General features: G+C 36.3%; 2 protein-coding genes across 7 annotated transcripts in view; one reads left to right on the forward strand and one right to left on the reverse strand.

Annotated features, from left to right (window-relative positions):
• LOC118266055 (sorting nexin-2) overlaps nt 1-22,002 on the forward strand; it is a 482,399-nt gene that overhangs the window by 228,275 nt on the left and 232,122 nt on the right. The window lies entirely within an intron of this gene.
• The window catches only part of LOC118265840 (high affinity cAMP-specific and IBMX-insensitive 3',5'-cyclic phosphodiesterase 8), a 232,215-nt gene that overhangs the window by 97,008 nt on the left and 113,205 nt on the right, over nt 1-22,002 (reverse strand). The window contains exon 1 of one of the 6 annotated variants that reach the window (XM_050695005.1): nt 18,715-18,984. The exons of the other annotated variants lie outside the window; for them this stretch is intronic. Coding sequence (XP_050550962.1) covers nt 18,715-18,775 — 61 coding nt within the window. The 5' untranslated portion in view covers nt 18,776-18,984. Of the gene's footprint in view, nt 1-18,714; nt 18,985-22,002 lie in introns of those variants that run through there. 6 annotated transcript variants of the gene reach the window in all.

Below are 22,002 nucleotides of genomic sequence, written 5' to 3' on the forward strand. Positions count from 1 at the left end.
CAACAAAGTAAAGCTCAAAATCTATCGTACCAAACAATTTTAGATCATCAATGAAATTAAAAAAGGATACTTCAATATGCATCACATCTAAAATGAAACGAAAGCCTTTTGTCACCGACTGTCCAGCACATACGAAGTTGGCCATCAAGCGTCAGGTGAAAATTGTGCTCTAAACTCTAAAGCAAGATAACTAGTACGTTATATGCAGTAGGTGCCGCCATTCTGCATTTAATTCCACGAAGCTAATACATGTTTTATGCATGCGCGGACGCTGCCAGGACCTAGAATATGTATGTGTGAGAAATTGTTTTTTTAATTTTTCGAATATTTCACACTGATTAGGTTTTAAATGGATGGAAAATTTGCAATGGTGAACTCAAGGTAGAGTAAATATGGTAGTTAGTCATTCTTGAAGAAAAAACTGTAAGTGATGATCGGTCATCATCATATTAGCCATAAGACGTCTACTGCTGAACATAGGTCTCCCCCAATGACTTCCAGATAGGCCAGTTGGTTAAAATTAAAGTGATTAATTCTTATAGACGTAAAATCCAATACAAATGCTGAAGAAAATGCAACAACAGAAATATTTAGAGGCATTTATTTAAAAATATTATGAGAGAATATTTAGAGACTCGAAGACATGCCCGTTATAATAAGGTATAACGTATTTGAATCAGTAGCCGGAAAACGTACACAGTATACTGTAATAAGTTACCTATACTTTTCCGAAAATTGAGGATCGTATAACGCATTTCCTATTGACAAAACTCATATCTGAATCCCGTGAAATTCACCAAATCCTTTTGTTAACCAACATCCGTACATTTCGTAATAATATGTGTACGTTCTAGGAAGTCATGTGTTTGGTGACCAGGACATTTCATTCTGACTGTGAGAAAATACAATACTAAGGGTGCTTTTCCACCACATACGTGCTATGTAACTATGCTACGAAGATGTAATAGCTAAACTGTGAAACTATGTGACTGTTTCCACTGATACTAAGCTTTGTAGTTGTGCGAGGAAGATGCGCAGCTCGAGTATGCAATATCTATAGTAGGGAGGACGCATCTTTTCATAGAAAAAGCATAGCTTAGGCAGTTGTCCCACCAACGGCGAGTGAACGACTAACTATCGGCTATTTTCTCGCTCAAGAAACGTACAATAGATATACTTTCCGTGTAAACAAAAGAGATGCATATACAAATAGTTGATCGCTGACTGTTCACACTGCCAGCGAGTGCTCGCTTCACTTGTTTGTTTTTGTTTTCACTCGTTTTCACTCGTTTCTAGTTCTAGCTCTACTCGTTACTCGTTCATCGTTGCCGGTGGGACAACTGCCTTAGCTGAATCCGTTTCCACCAGTGCTAAGCTATGTGTTCCAATGAATATGATTGGTGGAAGCCAAACGCATTTACAGCAACGTAGCATAGGATATCTCTCGTGGAAAAGCACCCTAATACGAGAAATGTTTATTCTTGGACCAATGACCCCAAAAAGCCTGAAGCCATCGTATCTACATACATATATATTAATCTGACGGACTTTTCCACGTGTATGTTATAGGACTGAACATATTATATTTATTTTATATTATTTGTACTGGGTTCGGTTCGTATTTTATGGACAAAAACTCATTATGTTACTCGGCTACTCGTTTTATTGGTTTTGTTTGCTTGATTGAGGTGATTTGCGGTTAAGTTTTGAAGTAAAGGGAAAATTTTGTTGGCAGTTACTAAACTTGTGATCGGAATTTGTAAGTTGATTTTGTTATTCTGTGGTATCAAAGCGTAGTAAATTATTTTCTGTTTTGCATAGCAACTAACGTGATCTGGGGGCTTACTCTTGAATCGAATGACGATCGATCGACACTGATATTGTGAAATTTCGTAGGTACTCTTGAGTTGCAACTCTAGCACCCATTGCATTCGTATTGCGTGGATAGGGTTTAGCTTCATATTCCGTACTCTGAATGCTATTTTAATAGCTACGATTAGGGTTGTATAGTTTTGATATTAAATAATTATTTTGATTGTATTGTTTATTTTTTATTATATCGTCACGCCTTTCATCCTCAAACAGTTTTTCAGTATGGTGCACAGAATGTCACAAATAGGTCACTGTACAAAACTGTACTGTAGCTAAAATTTCTAAAACCATAAGTCTCCCAATATACCCACCCATTAGAAAGCGCATCCTCATATGGTGTACCATACTTCATAACACACACATATAGAGTTGCGTATGTCATTATATACAGTACACGATTGCAACCGGACTAGTCACAAGGTGTATTGTTCAAACCGGTTGGTACTCCCGATTCGGCGTGATCAATGGCTGCCTCCGCGATTGTGATGAAATTACATCTATTACCATTCAATTAGAGATCTCTTTAGCTTTTGATCATTGTTGTGATTGCGTTGTGTGGTGGTTTCTTTAAGTAGTGTGTCTTGTATGATATTTTGTAGGTTAAGCTTTTGTTAAGGGAAAAAATCATCCAATATCTTCTCTCGCCTTGCTTCACCCAGGACGGGAGAAGTCTTTGGATGAGTTTGTTCTTCAAAAATGGCCTATGCCCGATTTGGAGCTGCGGACTACCTGGTGGGTTCAGCGGGGCTCTTGCTAAAAAAGCAGGAGTAGGAACAGGGTGGTTTTTAGTTAGTAAGAGTCAGACAGTCCCTCTTGCTTCGCCCAAGGCGGGAGAAGTCATAGGATTAATTTCCCACTTCAAAAAAAGGACTGAAATAAATTCCTGGCCACAGAATTACAAGTCCCGCAAAATTGAGCTTTACGACACGCTAACGTTTATTAGATCTGTGCCGTTTCCGCAGCATCTCATTAGGCGACCCTGACCTTATTCATCTGATATCCCAGCCTGCCTGCCGAGCTATCTAGGACATCACCTATCGTATAAATAATATACATGCGCTGTTAGAAACTTAGTACGATATTTAAAGTGTTCTTAAATATTATGTTGTTCTGTTGGTTTCAGTATTGTTAACTGTGGTGAAAATATTTATCAATTTTTTTCTTGGAAATATCTGCCTATGGTTTTTACAGTCTTTGTAAGTCGTTGTAGTGAGTTTAGTACTACTTTTTATATTTAGATTTGTCAATAATAATTTCTGAAGCTAACACCAATTTTAATTAGCAAAACAGTAACAGCAACGAAGTTAGTACTTTAACACAGTTGAACGGAACATAATCTTCTTATACTATTTTTTTTTTTTTTTTTTTTTTTATGGAACAAGCCGGCAATCGAGCAGACGTATTGCCTGATGGTAAGCAATCGCCGCCGCCCATGGACACTTGAAACACCAAAGGCGTTACAAGTGCGTTGCCGGCTTTTTGGGAGTTAGGAATTTATGTTCGGGAATCGGGGATGGGGAAGATTGGGAAGGGGGGAATTGGGCCTCCGGTAACCTCACTCACACAACGAAACACAACGCAAGCGTTGTTTCACGTCGGTTTTCTGTGAGGCCGTGGTATCACTCCGGTCGAGCCGGCCCATTCGTGCCGAAGCATGGCTTTCCCACACTTTAAACCGTACCGTACTAATACTTATTACAACAAAATCAAGAGTTTGTTTGTTAGAACGCGTTAATCTCCGGATCTACTGGTACGCATAGAATATGTTTTTTTAAACAAATCAAATCATAATGTTTATATGTAGAACATAGCTATAAAAAGTTGTACATAGTGTTTTTGGAGTTGGATAGCCCATTTATATGAGTAAGCTAAAGCCTATATGCTATAAAATATAACGCTACGTTCAACAGGAGCCGAGTAGAGTGAGTAAAACCGCACCTGCGTCGTTAGTATATTATATTCAGAGAATCTATACTGACATTATATGTGACGTCATTTCACATGAATGAAGAGAGTATCAAATACCACAACCGCTAGACAAATTGTTGTGACACACAGTTCAAAATGCAGCGTGCAACGTTTTGTAATATGATATATTATGTATTATGACTATGTATTACTTATAATTATTTAAGTAGGTAAGTACTATTGTGATTTCGTGACTTGCAAGACATATGATTGACATAAATGCCATTTTGTGACCTCTGTTTAGCTTGTTGTATGGTATTTAGTCACCTGAGTACCCAGTACCTAATTCAGGGTTTGATTCTTGGAAGAAGAGGCAACAAATTAATTAATGGATGGGGTTTACGATTTTGAAAAGCTTAACACTATGTTATTTATCTAGATCTAATTAATTTTCTTTTTCTTTAATTTAATGTGTCTTTTCCCAAATTATATGACGTACTTTCTAAGTTTATTTAGATACCATGGGCTAACGGTGAAGGAAAACATCGTGAGGAAACCTGTGCTTATAATTTCTGATTATAAGTTTATCGCCAACCCATATTGAGCAAGCGTGGTGATTAATACTCAAACCTTCTCCGTGCGAGGCCTTTGGTCAGCAGTGACCACTTATAGACTTTTGATGTTGATGGTGAAATAAATCCAAGATATATTTGTACTGTTACTATATTTCGCATTAAATAACACTTTACCTCTCCTATTGCGTAAATAGCTAAAGGTAACAAAGAAAGTAGATCCTATATCGATAACAAAGCTGCTTTTCATGAGAAAAGGATAAAGAAAATGTGGTATAAAAGATACCATATTTTATAAAGTCGATTTCCTTGAAGATAGAGTGCATAGAATAAACTTCACCAGAAAGCTTAGTACGAGTTTGCTTTACGTTTAACGTAATCGAAATGAAAGCGCGTTCGGAGCTCTGATTGGCTGGCTCGAATGAACCAACCAAAGTAAACTCGTACTAAGGGTAGTAGGGTGTAGATTTATACAAAATACCATTCTCTTTACTTCAAAGGTATTAAAAGAATATAGTGTACTGCTTACATAAAAAATAGATATTGTTCTAATTTACCCATCTGAAGTAGATGTATTTAAAATCATAGTTTAATGATATTTTAAAATCAATTAGTACGACTAAACATGTTAACTGCTCAAGGGTTAGAATTGATAACCATAGTCCGACTAAAGCAGTGCAACTCAGCACCCAAAACCTAATTGAAATCTTAACTTTCCACCCAAATATTCGTAGGCCAACAACATAAAACATGTTTACAACCCAAATATCGAACCTACGTAACGTTTTGTAGAGGCTTACGTGCCCTCTTAAGAGTAAGGTCCTTGAATGAGCGTCTACTCATGCGTCATAGCACAGGGGAAACAGTGAATCAAGTCCGCAGTGACGTGTGAGAATGCTCACTGCCTTGTTGGCCGAGTGGTTACAAGTGCGACTGCCGGGCAAGGGGTCTCAAGGGCGAAGTATTACTGGGATTTTTCGGTTTTTCGAAAATTTCTCAGTGGTAGCACGGAGTCTGGAAATGTGCCCGGTATATGGCAATGGGCTTACCACCCATGGGACTTACAACATAAATTGTGAAAAGTGGGTGTACACAGTGGCATTACGTACCATAATGTGCACCTCTGCCTACCCCTTCGGAGATTGAAGGCGTGACGATATGTATGTATGTATGTATGTAGTGGCGTGAGAGAGACGTCCACTCGAGGTGTCGTTCCAGGGACATTAAGTGCGAAAGCTTTTGACATTAAAGAATAAAGATGAAAGGTTTTTTGTGAAAGTGTGTTTATTGATATTGTTACCGCGGTTTTTATTGTGTTTGTCGTACTTATTGCTCGAAGAGATGGAATTGAAGTGTCATAATTGAGAGCCAGAATCGATTTCTGAATCGGACAAAGCATTATTATTAATATGTTTATGTTATAACTTTTGTGGGATTTACTAAATTTATTATTATTATGTTTTTCGCCTTAGTCACGAAATTATGTATTTGACGAGGAATTCAACTAGTTTTAAACCAAGTCGCGCTGCTATAGTTAGTAGTAGCGTGACAGTCGTCGCGTCGAGTGTCGCGGAATCCTGCTCATGAATATGAGTAGCCCCTAGCATGGCTCGAAACTATGTACTTGAGTTCCTCGTCAAATTATTACGTGTGTAAGCCGAAAAACCGAATAATTAATAATTATTTATAACTAAAATATATTAACTTACGAACGTACTTTAAAACGACTCCAAAACCCTATTTAAAATCTTTAAAAGCAATCAAATTATGTAAAGACCAAGTTAGCAATAACTTAGAGAATTTCAAAGCTGCAATGTAATTTAACTTAGCCGGTAGGTACGAGTCACAAAACTTTATTCAGTACTGCTTATATTTTGTTTAAATAGGTATAATGACAACTAGTCGAGTTTAAAACCGTGGTGACACATGACAAGTGACAGATGACAGAAGTCGCACATATGTAGACGATCGACGATCAAATCAACGGATGACGTCATAAATCCTACATCACATATATGAAGTTTACATGCGAATCAACATAGATAGAAAATCTCAACAAACAACAGTTGGGCAGAGAGCCCGCCAGGCATGATCACCTCGCCTGGTCGAAGGATCCTTATTTTCTAAGAGAACCTATACTCTCTGTTCTCTAAAATACTTTATAAGCCATCATTCCTATTACTTTACCTACTGTGTTCCTATGTACTGTGGTTGGGATCTTAATTAGGGGCCACTGGAAATTGCCTTAATTAGCTGTCTCCTAAAGAGCGACCCGTATGGATGCCGACACGTGGATGAGTAAAACTTTGCTTTTACCATCCTGTAGTACCTGAAGGAATGTAGGATAACTCTTTTCTGTAGGGTTTAGTTGTTAAAAGATAGGTTTGAGTTTTAATTTTGTTGTTATGTGCGTTATAATGATAAATATCTAATTACCAGCTTCTGCTCGGGACTTCGCTTGCATTCCCGCAGGATAAAAAGTAGCCTATCTGTTATTCCAGACCACAATCCGTGTTCCAAATTGTATTCTTATCTTTTCAGCCGTTTTGACGTGTTTGAGTAATAAACATACATACAATCTCACAAAGTTTCGCATTTATAATATTAGTAAGACATTCTCGAATTGAAAAGCGTATTTTATTACATTTCATTTAATTAGTGTTTTATAAAACAGGTAACAAATAAACCCGGTAACATTTTGCCAGTAGGGAAAGCGAAGTTTCGAAACAGTAAGTAGGTAATGAAAATCGTATTATTTATGTTAATTACAAAGTACCTCAATAACTTTACTTCACGAGTTTTGATTAATTCGAGTTGAGACTCCGATAGAAGGATTTGTTTGTTCATGAATTTATAATCATCTGCTAATCAGGAAATAATATAAGCGTCTGATTGCACGTCGTTCGACTGTGTTCGTTTGATTGCATGGTTGGCGCAATGATTGGTGGACCAAAAAGTGATAATGTAATTTTCAAATGTTAATTATTAGCCCAGAGTTAGGAAGTTCGGTTCGGTTTCACCCCCGTGTCTCGGAGAGCACGTAAAGCCGTTGGTCCTGCGGCTGTCTCCGGCCGCGTCGGTCTGCCATCCCATCGGGTTATGAGAGTGAGGGTACAGAAAATGCACCTGTGTTTGGGCACACACAACCTTCTCCGTGCGAGAAAAGGCCTTTGGTCAGCAGTGGCCACTTCTAGGCTGTTGAAGATGATGTAATGTGACAATTTTTCGATATGACAAAACTTTTAAAAAATGTACTACTCCTATATGTTTTTTGCCCATCTAAAAATTATGGGTATCTAGGTACCGTAAAACATGGCAACTTTACCATATTTTAGAACAAAACACGAAATATATTTTTAACCATAAGACGCATAGAAACCAAAACTATATATTTAGGAGTAGTCTATCTGGCTCACTTTACTGTAATCGTATTATATACAAACACTTATTTTAGCCGTAGTAAAGAAAAAACAACATGGGTAAAGATACCAAATTTTTACTTTACCTACGCGCCGTATTCATCGTGTATTGCATATTAAAGAGTTGTTGAGGTACAGAGGGCTTAATCTAGACCTCTTCGTATTATAAGCAAACAATATGAGGAAACTATAAAGATAACGGCTACACAGACATTAGGGAAAGTTGCCACGGGTTTCATCGTAATTTACATACAAATAATTTGTTACGCTCGGGGTTGTCAAAAAAGGAGGAACTTTTTTATGACATGTTATTTAAAAAAAAATTAATACCTTAAACCTAAAGTAAAAAAAGCACAAATTTCTAACATAAATATTATTCCCTTTTAAACTAAATTAACCTAAAATTTTAAGTATTTATGTTTAAAATTGTAAAAAAGGCTACAAAATAATGTTTAATCCTTGACTTTTTAATTTTATGACTTCACTATCTCCATAGCTAATTATAACATCACTTCCGTATAATTTTTATAGTGTCTAGCTCCGAGTTTTCTGCGGTTTTGTTTCATGGGAGCCATTTTGGCTGTAAAACAAGAGGTATTATTAAATACATTATATCTTATCATCCAGGATATTCACTATTATGCTGTGAAATTTAGGTATTGAAAATGGTTACATACACACAAACAAGAAAAAAACATTTATTGCCAACCCTAACTGTAGGTAAAGTTGCCACAAAGCAGGCCGTGGCAACTTTACCTAACCTGAGTCAACATTACCGAAGCGATTATTTATCAATAAATTAAAGAAAAAGCAATTGCTGACTACAACAGTAATCCCAACTATATTATACATACATCAAAATTTCACTCACCTGTGACAAATAGAGGCTCTGTGAGCACAATTTAGGAACTACTAACTTTTAGCTCATTTTCACGCATACATTGTGACGGCCATTACTGGCATAATAGCAGTCTTACGTCTACGCAAAATATAGTAAATATTTCATTTTAATGTCTAAAAAATACTTCTATTACAAAACAGAATTCTAGTGGGTAGATTTTTAGATAAATGAGTTTATACCGAATACCTATAGTATGGTAAAGTTGCCAAGGGCCCGGTAAAGTTGCCATAGTTTACCGGTACTCTATTGGTGTTCAGTTTCCCATACGTAACTAGTACAGATTTTAATGAACATAAAATATTAATAACTGATATATGAACAAAATAACGAGCATAGTTTTTTGGTTACGTAAGAATTTAATTTAATGAGATATTTTATCCGCGCGGTTTCGGCTCGTACCGCGGTGTAAACCACATAAGTTCGCAACTCATAATGTTACGTTACCATGGCAACGATCCCTTTATTAATATACAACACATTGAAACCACACAATGTGAGTTACTGACAACTAGGTATTAAGTAGAGTAGACTATAATATTAGTATTAATATAATATTCCCTAAAAGATATGTGGTGTAGAAATATTAAGCACATGTTTTTAGAGTCGAAATTTTTGCTAAACGGGTTACAATTCCAGATTTCATGCCGAGAATAGCTTATGAAATTCTCGAAATTTCATAAGCACCAATATCTAATATGATAAGCAGTTTAATTACAGGGAAGAATGCACTCGTCACCCTTCTACTCATTGTATCGAATAAGGAACTACACATTTGTTAGAGATGGGGCTGCAGTGGTCTTTGATAAACCTGAACCTGTTAAACTGCAATCTCTAAACTTCTCCTTTTGCATGAAAAGAAGATGCAGAGAAGGCCCTTAATCTGTTTATGATGAATGAGAGACGAGTAAACCCAAAAACAACAATCCTGTATTAAAAAGCAAATCAAGTCGTCACTCTTATCATAACTGTCTCTGGTCCGTTGTAAGAAAGATAAAAAGAAAAAGGTAGCTATATGCCAGCAATTTACCTTTTAAACACAAAAGGTCAGTGAAGTTTTTCTTTGTGCTAAATGTCAAGGGGTAATCTTGGTACGTTTTATCAAGGACCTGCTTTAAATCAGACGGACTGACAGACAGTTTTTTGTTCGACATTAATTATTCACATTTATTATCATTTAATCGTGTCAAAATGTCAGATTGTTGGCTTTCCCAAGAGTCGCCCGCGAAATGTAATTACGAAATATCGGGCGTAATTTTAAATGGTTTCTGGAAATTCTTTGTCTTTTAATAATGTAAAGAATGGCGATTAAGAAATGATTAAAAGTGTAACATTTTGTATGTAGATTAAACAAATTAACCACGAATGTACATCAGGATTGTTGTATAATTTGATAAATAGCTTTTAAAGGAAAGTGACTGGTATACTGCACCAGTTTTTTTTAAAGCGTTTGTAGAGATTTGTAGGAAAGTTGGTAATTAAATTAAGATTAAACAATTACGTTTTTGAGCGTTTAGTAGTTAATAATAAGTGTGGGAAAGCCATACTTCGGCACGAATAGGCCAGCTCAACCGGAGTGATACCACGGCCTCACAGAAAACCGACGTGAAACAACGTTTGTTTTATGTTTCGTTGTATGAGTGAGGTTACCAGAGGTTCAATTACCCCCCTTCTCAATCCCCGATTCCCCAACAACCCTTAAATTTCGCTAGAAACGCACTTATAACGCCTCTGGTGTTTCAAATGTCTACGAAGGAGTAAGAAAGTATAAATGAAAAATATTAGTTATTTTGGTACCGTACTCTATCTACATCTACAAAATACACAGGACATAGCAACATGTAAGGTACCGTTTAATATGCAAATCGCGCTCATTGCCAACGTATTAGGTAATAATAGGCGAAATTAGCACAAGGTTGTAATTTATCAACGTTCAGATACTATAGATACAGACACACAGCCTCCTCCTAATATCGCTATCACGAATATGATTGTTAGATATGACAAGACAATGCTCGTAACGAATGGAGGTCTAGTTTAAATTAAATTGTGCTATTTTATAGTCTAGGTCTTTTTGTGAACTTTTGGGGGTCTGTTGAACTTGATTTAGTGGGTTCAGGACCTTGGCGTGATCTAGGTGTGACTGATGTCCTTTTTTAAAGTTTTTTTCTCTTTTTTTTTAAAGAACTTACTTAAAGTCAAAATCAAGAAAAATATGATTTTATAGGACGATAAATCATGCCATGACTTTTCCCGCTTTGAATGAGGCGAGAGGAAGTGTCAGACTTTACTAACTAAAATTCACCCGTTCCTACTCCTGCTTCGAGCCGGAGCTCCGGTAACCTGTTACGTTGAAAAAAATAAATACTTGGCTTCTTGATGTTTTACTGTGTTTACTAGAAGCCCAAATCAACCCTCCTTAAAGCGTTATAGATAGTTAATTAACAAACCCGTATGGGGAATAATACTTAGATATCTGTAAAGATGTTTTATGCACATCACTCCAAGAATATACTCGTGAGCGCTCATATAAATATATGTATTAAAGAAACATTCATATGTTATTAGTAAATCACGAAATAGGAAGCAAACTTACGAGTACCTCCTTACATACAAAACAATAAGTGTCTATGTACACAAACACTTATATACAAGCTATCTACATACGTAACCTCACGCCTGTCTCCCATGGGGGTAGGCAGAGACAATGGAATGCCAATGGCTGCGAATTTTACGCCTCTCTCGCTTCATAGACAGTCATCAGTCTTTTCATGCATGCTCGTATAAGGTACTTCTAATTTGGCCCTTCTTTAATAATATCGAAAGCATTCTCTATTCACCCGATCCGGAGCTACGGACAACGTAACGGGTTACTGGGGCTCCGGCTCAAAGCAGGAGAAGGAACGGGGTGGTTTTTAGTCAGTAAGAGTCTGACACTCCCTCTCACTTCACTCAAGGTGAGAGAAGTCATTGGATGATTTTCCCCCCCAAAAAAGCATTCTCTATTCAAAAAAACGTACATTTATGGAAAAATCTCACCAAACAGACAAACAAGGAATTTAAAAAAAGTTGAATAAATATAATAAATGACGTAAGAGTAGGTACATCGTACACTTGATTTGCACTCTTATCTTTGAGATATGAAGAATTAAAATGGAATGTACTTACTGCTGATTTAGAGATCTCTGACGTTTTATGAAAGATAGATAGTATGATGTTTGTATGTTGTCTGTGAACTCTGGACGTTGCTACTATCTATCAGGCAATGCGTGAATGAATCAGTGGTGGAGCCAGACAAATACCGATAGAGATCAATTTCATTTTTACAAGCATGACATGTTTGAACTTCGGCAGTTTCTTTTTTTTTTTTTTTTTATGTTAAATGGGCCGACGTTTGGCCGCTATCTCGCCTGATGGTAAGTGATGATGCGGCCTACGATGGAGCACGTCTGCCCATAAGCAACCTATTCACTCGGGCTTTGAAGACACCCAGGTTATACACATCAGGAAACACAGACTCCGGCAAGGAGTTCCACTCCCTAGCAGTTCGCACAAGGAAGCTTGAATCGAAGCGCTTCGTGCGCTTCTTGCTCGTTCTTCTCCTAACTACCTAGCTTCACTGATGGACAGACTGATAGACTATTATTTATTTTTTTAGGTATTTGTTGACATTTTAAAAGTATTAAAGAATAAATGCTTTTTCTTTTAAATAAACGTTGTCCCGTACTTGGATTTTCTCCTGTGTCGTGGGTGCGTTTACAAACATACAAGTTCACATGCACATGACACCCAGACCCGAAACAATAATTTGTGGATTACACAAATAGTTCGTGCGGGAATCGGACCCGCTACACGTTGCACGGCAGCCATTTGCCTAGCCACCACGCCAACCGTGCAGTTGAATTTGACTTTGCACGATTCTTTAATTATTTAAGCAGTTAATGCCAGTGGATTATTTGATTAGCCATCAAGGATATGTAAAGAATGTTTGAAGACTTAAAATGTAATTCTTTTGAAAGGATATAGAAATCAATAATCTGAAAGATAAGAGTATACATAATTTTTATATTTTCTGTGCTAAGGCTAAAATGGGATTAAGGGTTTTCCAACAAGTTTTCAGTATTTTAGGTGAAAACAAGTTGTTTTTCTAAAAAACTTATTCCAATCATGTCACATCCCGAAGCTGTGGACTGCCTGGCGTGTTTACCGGAGCTCCGGCTCGCAAAGCAGGAATAGGAACGGGGTGGTTTTTAGACTGTAAGAGATTGACACTTCCTCTCGCCTCGCCCTAGTTTGCCTTTTTTGTAAAAAAAAAACTTTGCCCCACACTAGGATTTTCTCCCTTGTCTTGGTTGCATTTACAAACATAAGTTCACATACACATGACACCCAAACCCGAAACCACAATTTACGACTCACACAAAGAGTTGCTACAAGCGGGAATTTTACCCTGTTCACGTTACGCGGTAGCCAGTTACCCAGCCACCGCGCCAATCGTGCAGCCTTAAATTGGATGATTTACCCCCTTAAAAAAATACCCCCTCAATACTATTTTAAATCTTGTCCCCATGGAAACGGAATCGCAGGGCAGCACCTACCTCTTAATACGCTCCGTAGTATCTGTTTACAAAGTGATGACGTCACTGCATCACAGTGTCTTATCGTCCGCCGTATCAAAGTGTGCGAGGACATTCGACGTGAGGTGTAGTATTAGTAATCATGTGTGTAACTATGTGTTGTTATGTCAATAGTAGCATGATTGCGATGATACGGTCATTGCGTGTATTCTGTATACCAAGGGATCTGCCGTCTGTGGATGGCTTAGCGGGATACCGGGTACCGGGGCTCCGACTCGAGAAGCAGGAGTTGAAACTGGGTGGTTTTTAGTCAGTAAGAGTCTGACACTCCCTCGCGTCTAGCCCAAGGCGAGAGAAGTCATTGGATGATTTACCCCCTTCCGGGTTACCGGGGAACCGGCTCGAAAAACAGGAGTAGGAATAGGGTGATTTTTAGTTAATGAGCCTGACACTCCCTCTCGCGTCGCTTAAGATGAAAGAAGTCATTGGATGGTTTTCCCCCTCAAAAAAGGGTTGTGGCGTTACACCGTGGCGGGGCTCCGGAAGAGTACTTAGAAGACTCGGTGCCTCTTACAGGTGCAGAGGGTGGCCTCTGGAGTGGTTTTGGTGAGGTAAAAATCCATACTCCTTGGTCTTTTATCCCCAAAACGCTAGGCGCCTTTTGAATGTTTCCTTCATCACAAAAAAAAGGTCATTGCGTGAGCAATTTTGATGTGAAGTTTGAATTACATTTTTGGGTGAGTTATGAGGAAAATTGGTAAATTTTATAGTATTGGCAGTTAATTTATCTATCCCTTAGATGATTCCACACTTCTTAAATACGTGCCTAATTATATTTTTTTTGTTCTAGGCTATGAGCAAATAGGTACCATTAGAGGCACGTCAATCACGCATTTTTGACAGGCGACTTTTAAAAAAACCTAAATGCTAAATGCATTTGGTTACATAATTATGCCTTAGGTAAATTAATTTATGAGTTATGAAAGTTAACGCTCAATATAATGCAAAAAATAAACAAAACATTCATACACAATCATGATAAATGGCGAATCAGATTATCTCAAATTATTTCAAAAACCTATTTACCAAAATCAACAAAACAAAATGTCTAAACAACATTTGAAATCAAATATCGAACGCGAACAATGCAACTGTTTAGCTAGCTCGCACATTACTGGCAGGTTCTAGCTTTGAGTCTATGACATAGCTAATAGACAAGGTATCTAACTATCTATCTCAAATAAGGTTTAATAGCGACCGGCGGCCAGGTGGGCTCAATTAATCACAACACTATTATCTAATGCACGCTCCTCGACTCCCACTTACGAAATGATTTATGCAGCAACTTGCATTTCCAAATACGTACACAATGCAAAGAGGATTTATTAGGGAAACGGTTAACAAATATAGGCTGAATAGTTTTGTTGTCGTTGCCTGTTCAATATTTTTTATCTGTGGTCGAAGTGCAAATGACAGATTGAGAATTATTTAAATCAAAATTTTAATCGTTTTTGTACTTTTAAATGTAAATTACGCTCATAACTTTGGTTTAATATAATTATTTTATAAGTTATCTGGTTAGTTAGTTAATTACCTGACAGATTTGAATCCCTCTAGCTACTGATTTGATTAGTTTACATCTAATCTAAGACGTAGTAATATTCATGTAAAATAAGCACTAACAAGTTGAACTAGTCTGGATTAATTAAATTTAAAATTTACGTTTCGTAATCTCATTTGATGCTGATGTTTTTATGCTTGGTACGAAGGTACGGTATTGCAATTTATTAAATTGTAACTTACAAGATTTAATTCGAAGTTCGCTGCGTCTAATTAAATTAAATTATCTTGCAAGTTCGGAGCAGGTTTTAAAGCCACTTTGTTAGTAACAAACGGTAATCAAGTACAGATTTTATTTGTGAGAAAGATCATTTGACAAAATACATAGTGAGTAAATGAATGAATAAGGTAATAAGGCTAATTTTATTTATGTGCTGCGGACTACCTAGCGGGTTTACCGCGGCTCCGGTTCGAAAAGAATGAGTAGGAACCGGGTAATTTTTAGTCAATAAAAGTCTGATACTCCCTTTCGCATCATTACATAGCAATGACTTTTTTGTTTGAATTAACGAATGCACAAAAATGTATTGAGTTAGTTCGAAACATTAAGAGATTTTCTAGGGACCTCGGGACTAGTGACAGAGAGGTTCGAATTATCAAGAGTCAACTGTAGTATATGACCATGAACTTAGGAACTGATAAGTAGTCCATGGTATGACCAATTATTGGTTGTGACGAAGAAAATTCTAATACTATTCTTACAGAGAACGTCTCAAGTAGAATATTCTTCATGACCTGTCTACGTAGATACTACCAATATTGAGTTGACGAAATAAGCAATAGGTATAAAGATAAGACTATTTATAAATGTAACTAAATATGGGCTTTCCCAATAGCAATAGTGTTTCGATTTGAAAGTATTTTACTTCTTTATTACGTAGAGATTTGTTATCTGTGTTTAGTTAGATATTAGGAGTGAAACCAGTTGCCTATCACGTGTTTGTCAAAGATGTAAAAATGATCGTCAGTTATGTGTCTGAAGAGTTAGATCTATCATTTCTGAGTGTTCAACTTTTTAAATATTATGTACGAGGTACCTAGAGAGATATAATAATGGCAAAAATGAAATTTTATTGAAGTGATTTCCTATTTTTAATAGAAGAGAGAGAAAGTTAGAAGTATGGAGATGGGCTTATGGTATTATAAAAATATGAAAGTTTGTTTATTAGGATGTTTGTTCGTCAATCACACTGAAACTACTGAACGGATTTTGATGGAATTTGGTATACGGATAGGGTATGAGTTAACGGGGGCGAAATCGCTGGCAGAAGTTAGTAATTTATAAATATTTAAGAAAACAAAAATTATTTCTAATTCTGACTTGCTTTAACCAGAAATATTTTACACAGTTTAAGTTAAAAGGTTATCGTATTTATTTGCCATTAACAGAGATAATAATGATAAGTAGCTTAATTAACAACCATAACATGACATAATTGGATAGACATAGCGTAAATAAAACCCCAACACGTAACACAATGTGAAAAAAAAGTTATATTGTACGGGCATTAACATTAACATACATAACCTCACGCTCTACCCTGTACGCACCTCACCTCTGTCTCCTATGGGGACAGGCAGAGACAATGATTGAATGGAATGCCAAGTGCTACGAATTTTACATATTTCTTTCACTTCATCAACAGTCATCTGTCATTTCATGCACGCTCGTCGTCAAGATTTACAGTGTGTACCAAACATCAAATCGATCTGTAGTCAGGAAGGGATAAAAATTCTAATAAGGTACGATCCAAACAAACAACCGGGCAAAGCTAAATAAAACCGTTTAAAAACAAATCAAAACACTAAAAAAAAAACTCAGCGAACAATCCCATAGGCAGAGTACAAAGCTAAAGCTAACACTGTACTTTATGAGGCTCATAAACCACCATAAAAATAAATAAAGGCAGAGGTTCTAACTAACGAGTTAATCCCCCCCATTATTCATACAATTAACTCTTGTTAAGCTGGACGCTATGTTGTTTGTGTGCCAATAGTACGAACTTGTACTTTACGACCAGTATAACTTAAGCCCTGAGTGTAACAACCGCTGTGTGTATAAAGAAGAGGTCATAAATATAGTCTAGATATGTAAGGTGTGAATATATGAGTTCATTCATCTGATGTTAGATAATTTTGGGTTAAGATGTGTGGAGTTTGGTACTGGAGATTCTGTGGAGATAGAAATTTTCCTGTCTTTTAAAGGAATTCTTGAAGTATTAAAGTTACGATACTGAGATAAGGTTCAGTCTTCGTTTTGTAGCTTTATTGTAATCCTTACAGCTAGGCTATTCTGTGTGTCAAATTGAAATATTTGAAGGTCGAGCTCGATCTCATTCATGCCCATTGGTAGAGATTTTTCTCACAACCAATGACATGGCCGAAGCAGTTGCTTGTGTTTTTACATCCGTGGTTTAGTATTGGTTAGTTTCGGACGAGTACTTCGACGCCTAACGAGAATTTTCCTATTTTTCTTTATTTTAGTTAGTTTTTATTCATTTTTTTAAGTTGTTAATAAAGTGTGAGTAATCGTAATAATTTACTCCGAATAATTAAACAAAGTCTCGAAAAGTCTGGTATTTAAGACAGATTTTTTGACTGAATAGTAAAAAGGAAAAGTTTTACAAAGCTCAAGTTACATTGGACAAGTTTCAAGCATTCGTTCATTCATTCATTCATTCAGCAGTTAGTGTGGACACTGAATTTGTTTTATTTGAATACGACTGCCTTCCACTTGGATGTCGGACTACGTAATTTTATGTGCAAACATTAGGCGTACAAACGCAGGTAACTTCATGAATACGTAGCGTAGGGTTAGACAGAAGTTGTGGACTGCCTAGCGGTTACTGGAGCGAGTTACTCGAAAAGCGAGAGAAAAAAGAACGGGGTGGTTTTTAGTCAGTAACGGTCTGAAACTCCCTCTCCCTTCATCCAAGGCGGGAGAAGTTTTCGGATGATTTCCCACCCTAAATAAAAAGAGAGTAGCAAACAGCAACACGTTCGACCAATAATTTTAATTAAACAATTACATCTGAAAAAAAAGACGATCGTGAAACACAAATAGGTATTTTAGACAAGACTTAACTTAACTAATCTCCATATAATTTTACATAAATAAACATCAAAGATGAATACAAACAGGTATTTAAACTGTTGTCATAAGCAGAGGTCATGTAAGGTCGCGGCGAGAATTAATGAAACTGTGTTCACGTAATATTGTGCGGGGGTTTAAAGGGGGAGGGGGTGAAGAGGGGTAAGGGGTGGGAGGATTACCCATAACTAAAGTATTTGTGATATTTGGAACGTGGTACAACAGGTGGGTCTTGTAAGCTGTGTTTTTTTTCTTTGTTACTTGTGTTACAAGTTTTAGTTATTTAATTATTTAGTTTTCTTCTTGTTTTTGGGTCGTGGTTTATAATGATTAGCTAGGATGGAGTTGTGTATCAAAAACTATTCATAAATAACTGTAGAGTGAATTTACATACTGCTACACTTAGAGTCATTTAACTTAACCCAGTCAAGCAAGTTAGCAATTATTTTCGGAACAAAATCATCACCAATTGTTCCAGATTAAATAATGGTTAAATCTTTCTGAGTTCGACAATTATACTGCAGTTTTTCAATATCATGTGAAGGTTTCATTTAACACTTTTTAATAATTTAAGGAGCTAATAAAAAACTTAATCAGAATTTTACAGTGAAACCTCAATCTAATCTAAAATCCTAATCCTTTTGAGATACGATGTACATTTTTATAACACTATTTAAATTTAATAAAACATGATTTCCATTAAATACAACCAATAACTGACCTAATAAAAAAACAAACATAATAAAAATATATTTACCAAATTCCGAGTCTAAAGCGTAGACATGTTTCTTAATAGTTGATCCGCAACACCATCGCATCTTGCATTCAACTTCCAAATTCAAAAACTATCACAACACGACAATACCAATACACCATAAACAAACCATTCACTACATCTCGTTCACTTTCATTCACTCCCGAAAAAAAATAAGAAAAAAAAAGAAACAGGCACGAAATACCACAGATGATAAATACTGTTAACACGAACGCGTGTAAGTCGTTGCGAGATTAGTAGCGGACTGTCTGACATATGTAATTATTATTACAGATAAGAATATACAAGTATATATGTTCCTTAGGTCATTAGGTAGTACTTAAATCATTACTTACTTATACGAACGGATTGATAAACGAGCATGTTTGCGACAATGTTTTGTTTTACCTATTTACGAGTACGAGTACTTACTTTATTTATTTACTTATTTACTTTGGAAGAAAGAGATGGTACGTCATGTTTTTATTTGTGCTTGAGGGTTTAATGTAGACTTCCTTGTGTGTTTTGTATTATTTATTTTTTAAAAGTGTTATTTTTTTATAGAATCTCTTTTTTTAAGGTAGGGAAATCATTCAATGACTTCTCTCACCTTGGGCGAGGCGAGAGGGAGTGTCAGATTCTTACTGACTAAAAACCACCCCGTTTCTGCTCCTGCTTTTCGAGCCGGAGTATCGGTAACCCGCTAGGTAGAATGCAGCTTATAGAATCTTTAGAAAATATGTTTTTTTACTGTGGTCTACGAATGGTCGTAGGTAGACATGCTAACACTCAACTTCGTGAATCATGAGACCAGTATTCGAAAGACATCGTATATCAAAATATTTAAGTAAACACGATAAGTCTGTCTGTAGGTTACAATACCAAAAACAAAACAAAACATAACCTAATTTTAAAGGTCAATAACTTGTAAACGTATCGAGACTTAAAACGGATTGCAAAAAAAATACTTTTTTCGAATAGAATCAAAATAGTTAAATAAGATTTTAATTAGGTACGTAAGAACTATTAAATTTGAATTTTATTAAGAAGAAAGAACTGATACCGTAAAAGGAAGGTCTCTTAGATAACTCTAAGAACAAAATATAAGAACGCCTCTTTGCTCAAGTTTCAAAAAGATCCTTGAATTAAAAAACTGAGATTACGCAGCTAAAAATTGGTCTTAAACTTATCAAGTCTTAAATCTTAAGTTCTCCATTGAAATCCGACAGCTCAGCTAGTTATAAAATGGAAAGAATAGACTTTGAATTATCGCAGAAGTCAATTAAAATATTGGTTTGATCTAACCTTAGTCATTTGGAGATGGAAAGCGAATGAAACCACAAATAAAATTGACTGCAGTTAATGGGAAAAGTGCTAAAGTTAGCAGACTAGATGATCAAGTTACTCTTGAACTTTGATTAACTTTTGTGCAATTCTTACTTAAAGATGTAATGTGATTGGAATTTAATAGGATCGCAGATTTGATACTTAATATTATTGCTGGACTGATAGTAGTGAAGGTTTCTTCTGAAGGTGTCGTGCTATTGGCCTTGACAGTATGAGAGCATTTTTGTTACAAAGTTTTTTAAGTGTGGGAGAGCCATGCTTCGGCATAGATGGGCCGGCTCGATAGGAGTGATACCACGACCTCACAGAAAACCAACGTGAAACAACGCTTGCGTTGTATTAGAGAGGTTAACGGAAGCCCAATTACCCCCCATCCTAATTTTCCTAAACCCCTGATTCCTCAACAACCCTTAAATTCCTTAAAGACCGGCAAAGTACTGGTACCGCCTCTGGTATTTCGGGTGTCCAAGGGCGGCAGTGATTGCTTATACCAGTATAAACAAAACAAATATTGAAGAGTTTGTACTTGATGTCTCCATTTGGTTTTCAAATATTGCTAAAGTATCATTGAAGTCTCGACTTATTTTATACAGAACTTACACCAGAATTTCCTTCAGGAGAAAAATGCGTTCACCACAAACCTTTTACCAGGAAAAAAAGAACAAGTTGCTATTTATTTTGGTCGCAAAACACAGCGTGACGTCACCAAATAAGGACGCACGAGTCTTCATTAAAGATTAAAATAATATCGACAAAGCCCCGAAAACGGCATTGAATTAAACCTATCTAATCGTGACGTCAGTCATCCTTATAGAATCAGTCACAAATAGAAACAGAGTTCAAAGAAAACATGCATTATAATTTATCATTTAGATAATATCGGACTGTGTAAGTAGCGTAAACACGTTGTAAATGCTTTTAATCTTTGTGTCCTTCATTCTAGCCGTTGAAGGTTAACTTAGATTACAGCTCTATTTTATTTTAAAACTGTTTTGAATATATTAGTGGTGTTTGACTGCTTGTGTGCTAGTATTTAGGGTAACTGTCAGCGATCTGTTTAATGAGCTCGTTGTATCCATATTAAGGTATCGTCGGCACGAGCGGTCTGTGCAGACGCGCGGTTTTGTCAAAAAACTCGCACTAGTAATGACACTAAATCAGATTTAGCGTCGCGTATGATTTGTATAGATATGCGTGTGAACAATAAGGAAGATGACTAATTTTTATTTTAATGTTCGTCTGGTAGATTATTTTCAAATATTAGATAAATCGACTTGAAATATCGCGTGACGTCACTTCTAGGAATGACATATTAGCTCCCTCTCCAAAACTTTCATTCGTTTTAACTAAGTATTGTTATCTTATATGACAAATGAAAAAAATACGTGTCCAATATTTTTCATAAACTAACTGATGGACTAAATAGATTTTTAATTTTCATACCCCGTCAACATCCCATTCAGGAACATTTCTACAAAATCGTAAAGAGTTCTTTTAAAAATGGTATGTTTTTAACCGCAGTAAGTCGCTCCTTTTATGGCCACTGTACCACTTTTACGATAGAGGTAAAAATGTATTTATGTTTACGATCTGTAAAATTTTGACGCACATCAAACCTTATTATGAGTAACGGCAAAACATACGTTGTGGACTAGATTAAAGTTTTATACAAATTTAAAATTTGTGGAGACAACTTTACCTACATATGTATTAAGGTTCTATTCTATGTATTTTGTTGTGGACTACCCAGCGGGTTTACCGGGGCTCCGGCTCGAAAAGCAGGAGTAGGATTGTGGTGTTTTTTAGTCAGTAGGTAAGAGTCTGATACACCCTCTGAGATGTCATTGGATGATTTTCCCCCCTCAAAGAAAAAAATACTGTGTATTTTGAAAGTATTTAAATCAGATTGCGATAATTTCTGAAGTAAATATATTATTTACCTGA

Source organism: Spodoptera frugiperda, chromosome 7, assembly GCF_023101765.2.
Source record: "Spodoptera frugiperda isolate SF20-4 chromosome 7, AGI-APGP_CSIRO_Sfru_2.0, whole genome shotgun sequence".
In the NCBI taxonomy this organism is placed as follows: Eukaryota; Metazoa; Arthropoda; class Insecta; order Lepidoptera; family Noctuidae; genus Spodoptera; species Spodoptera frugiperda.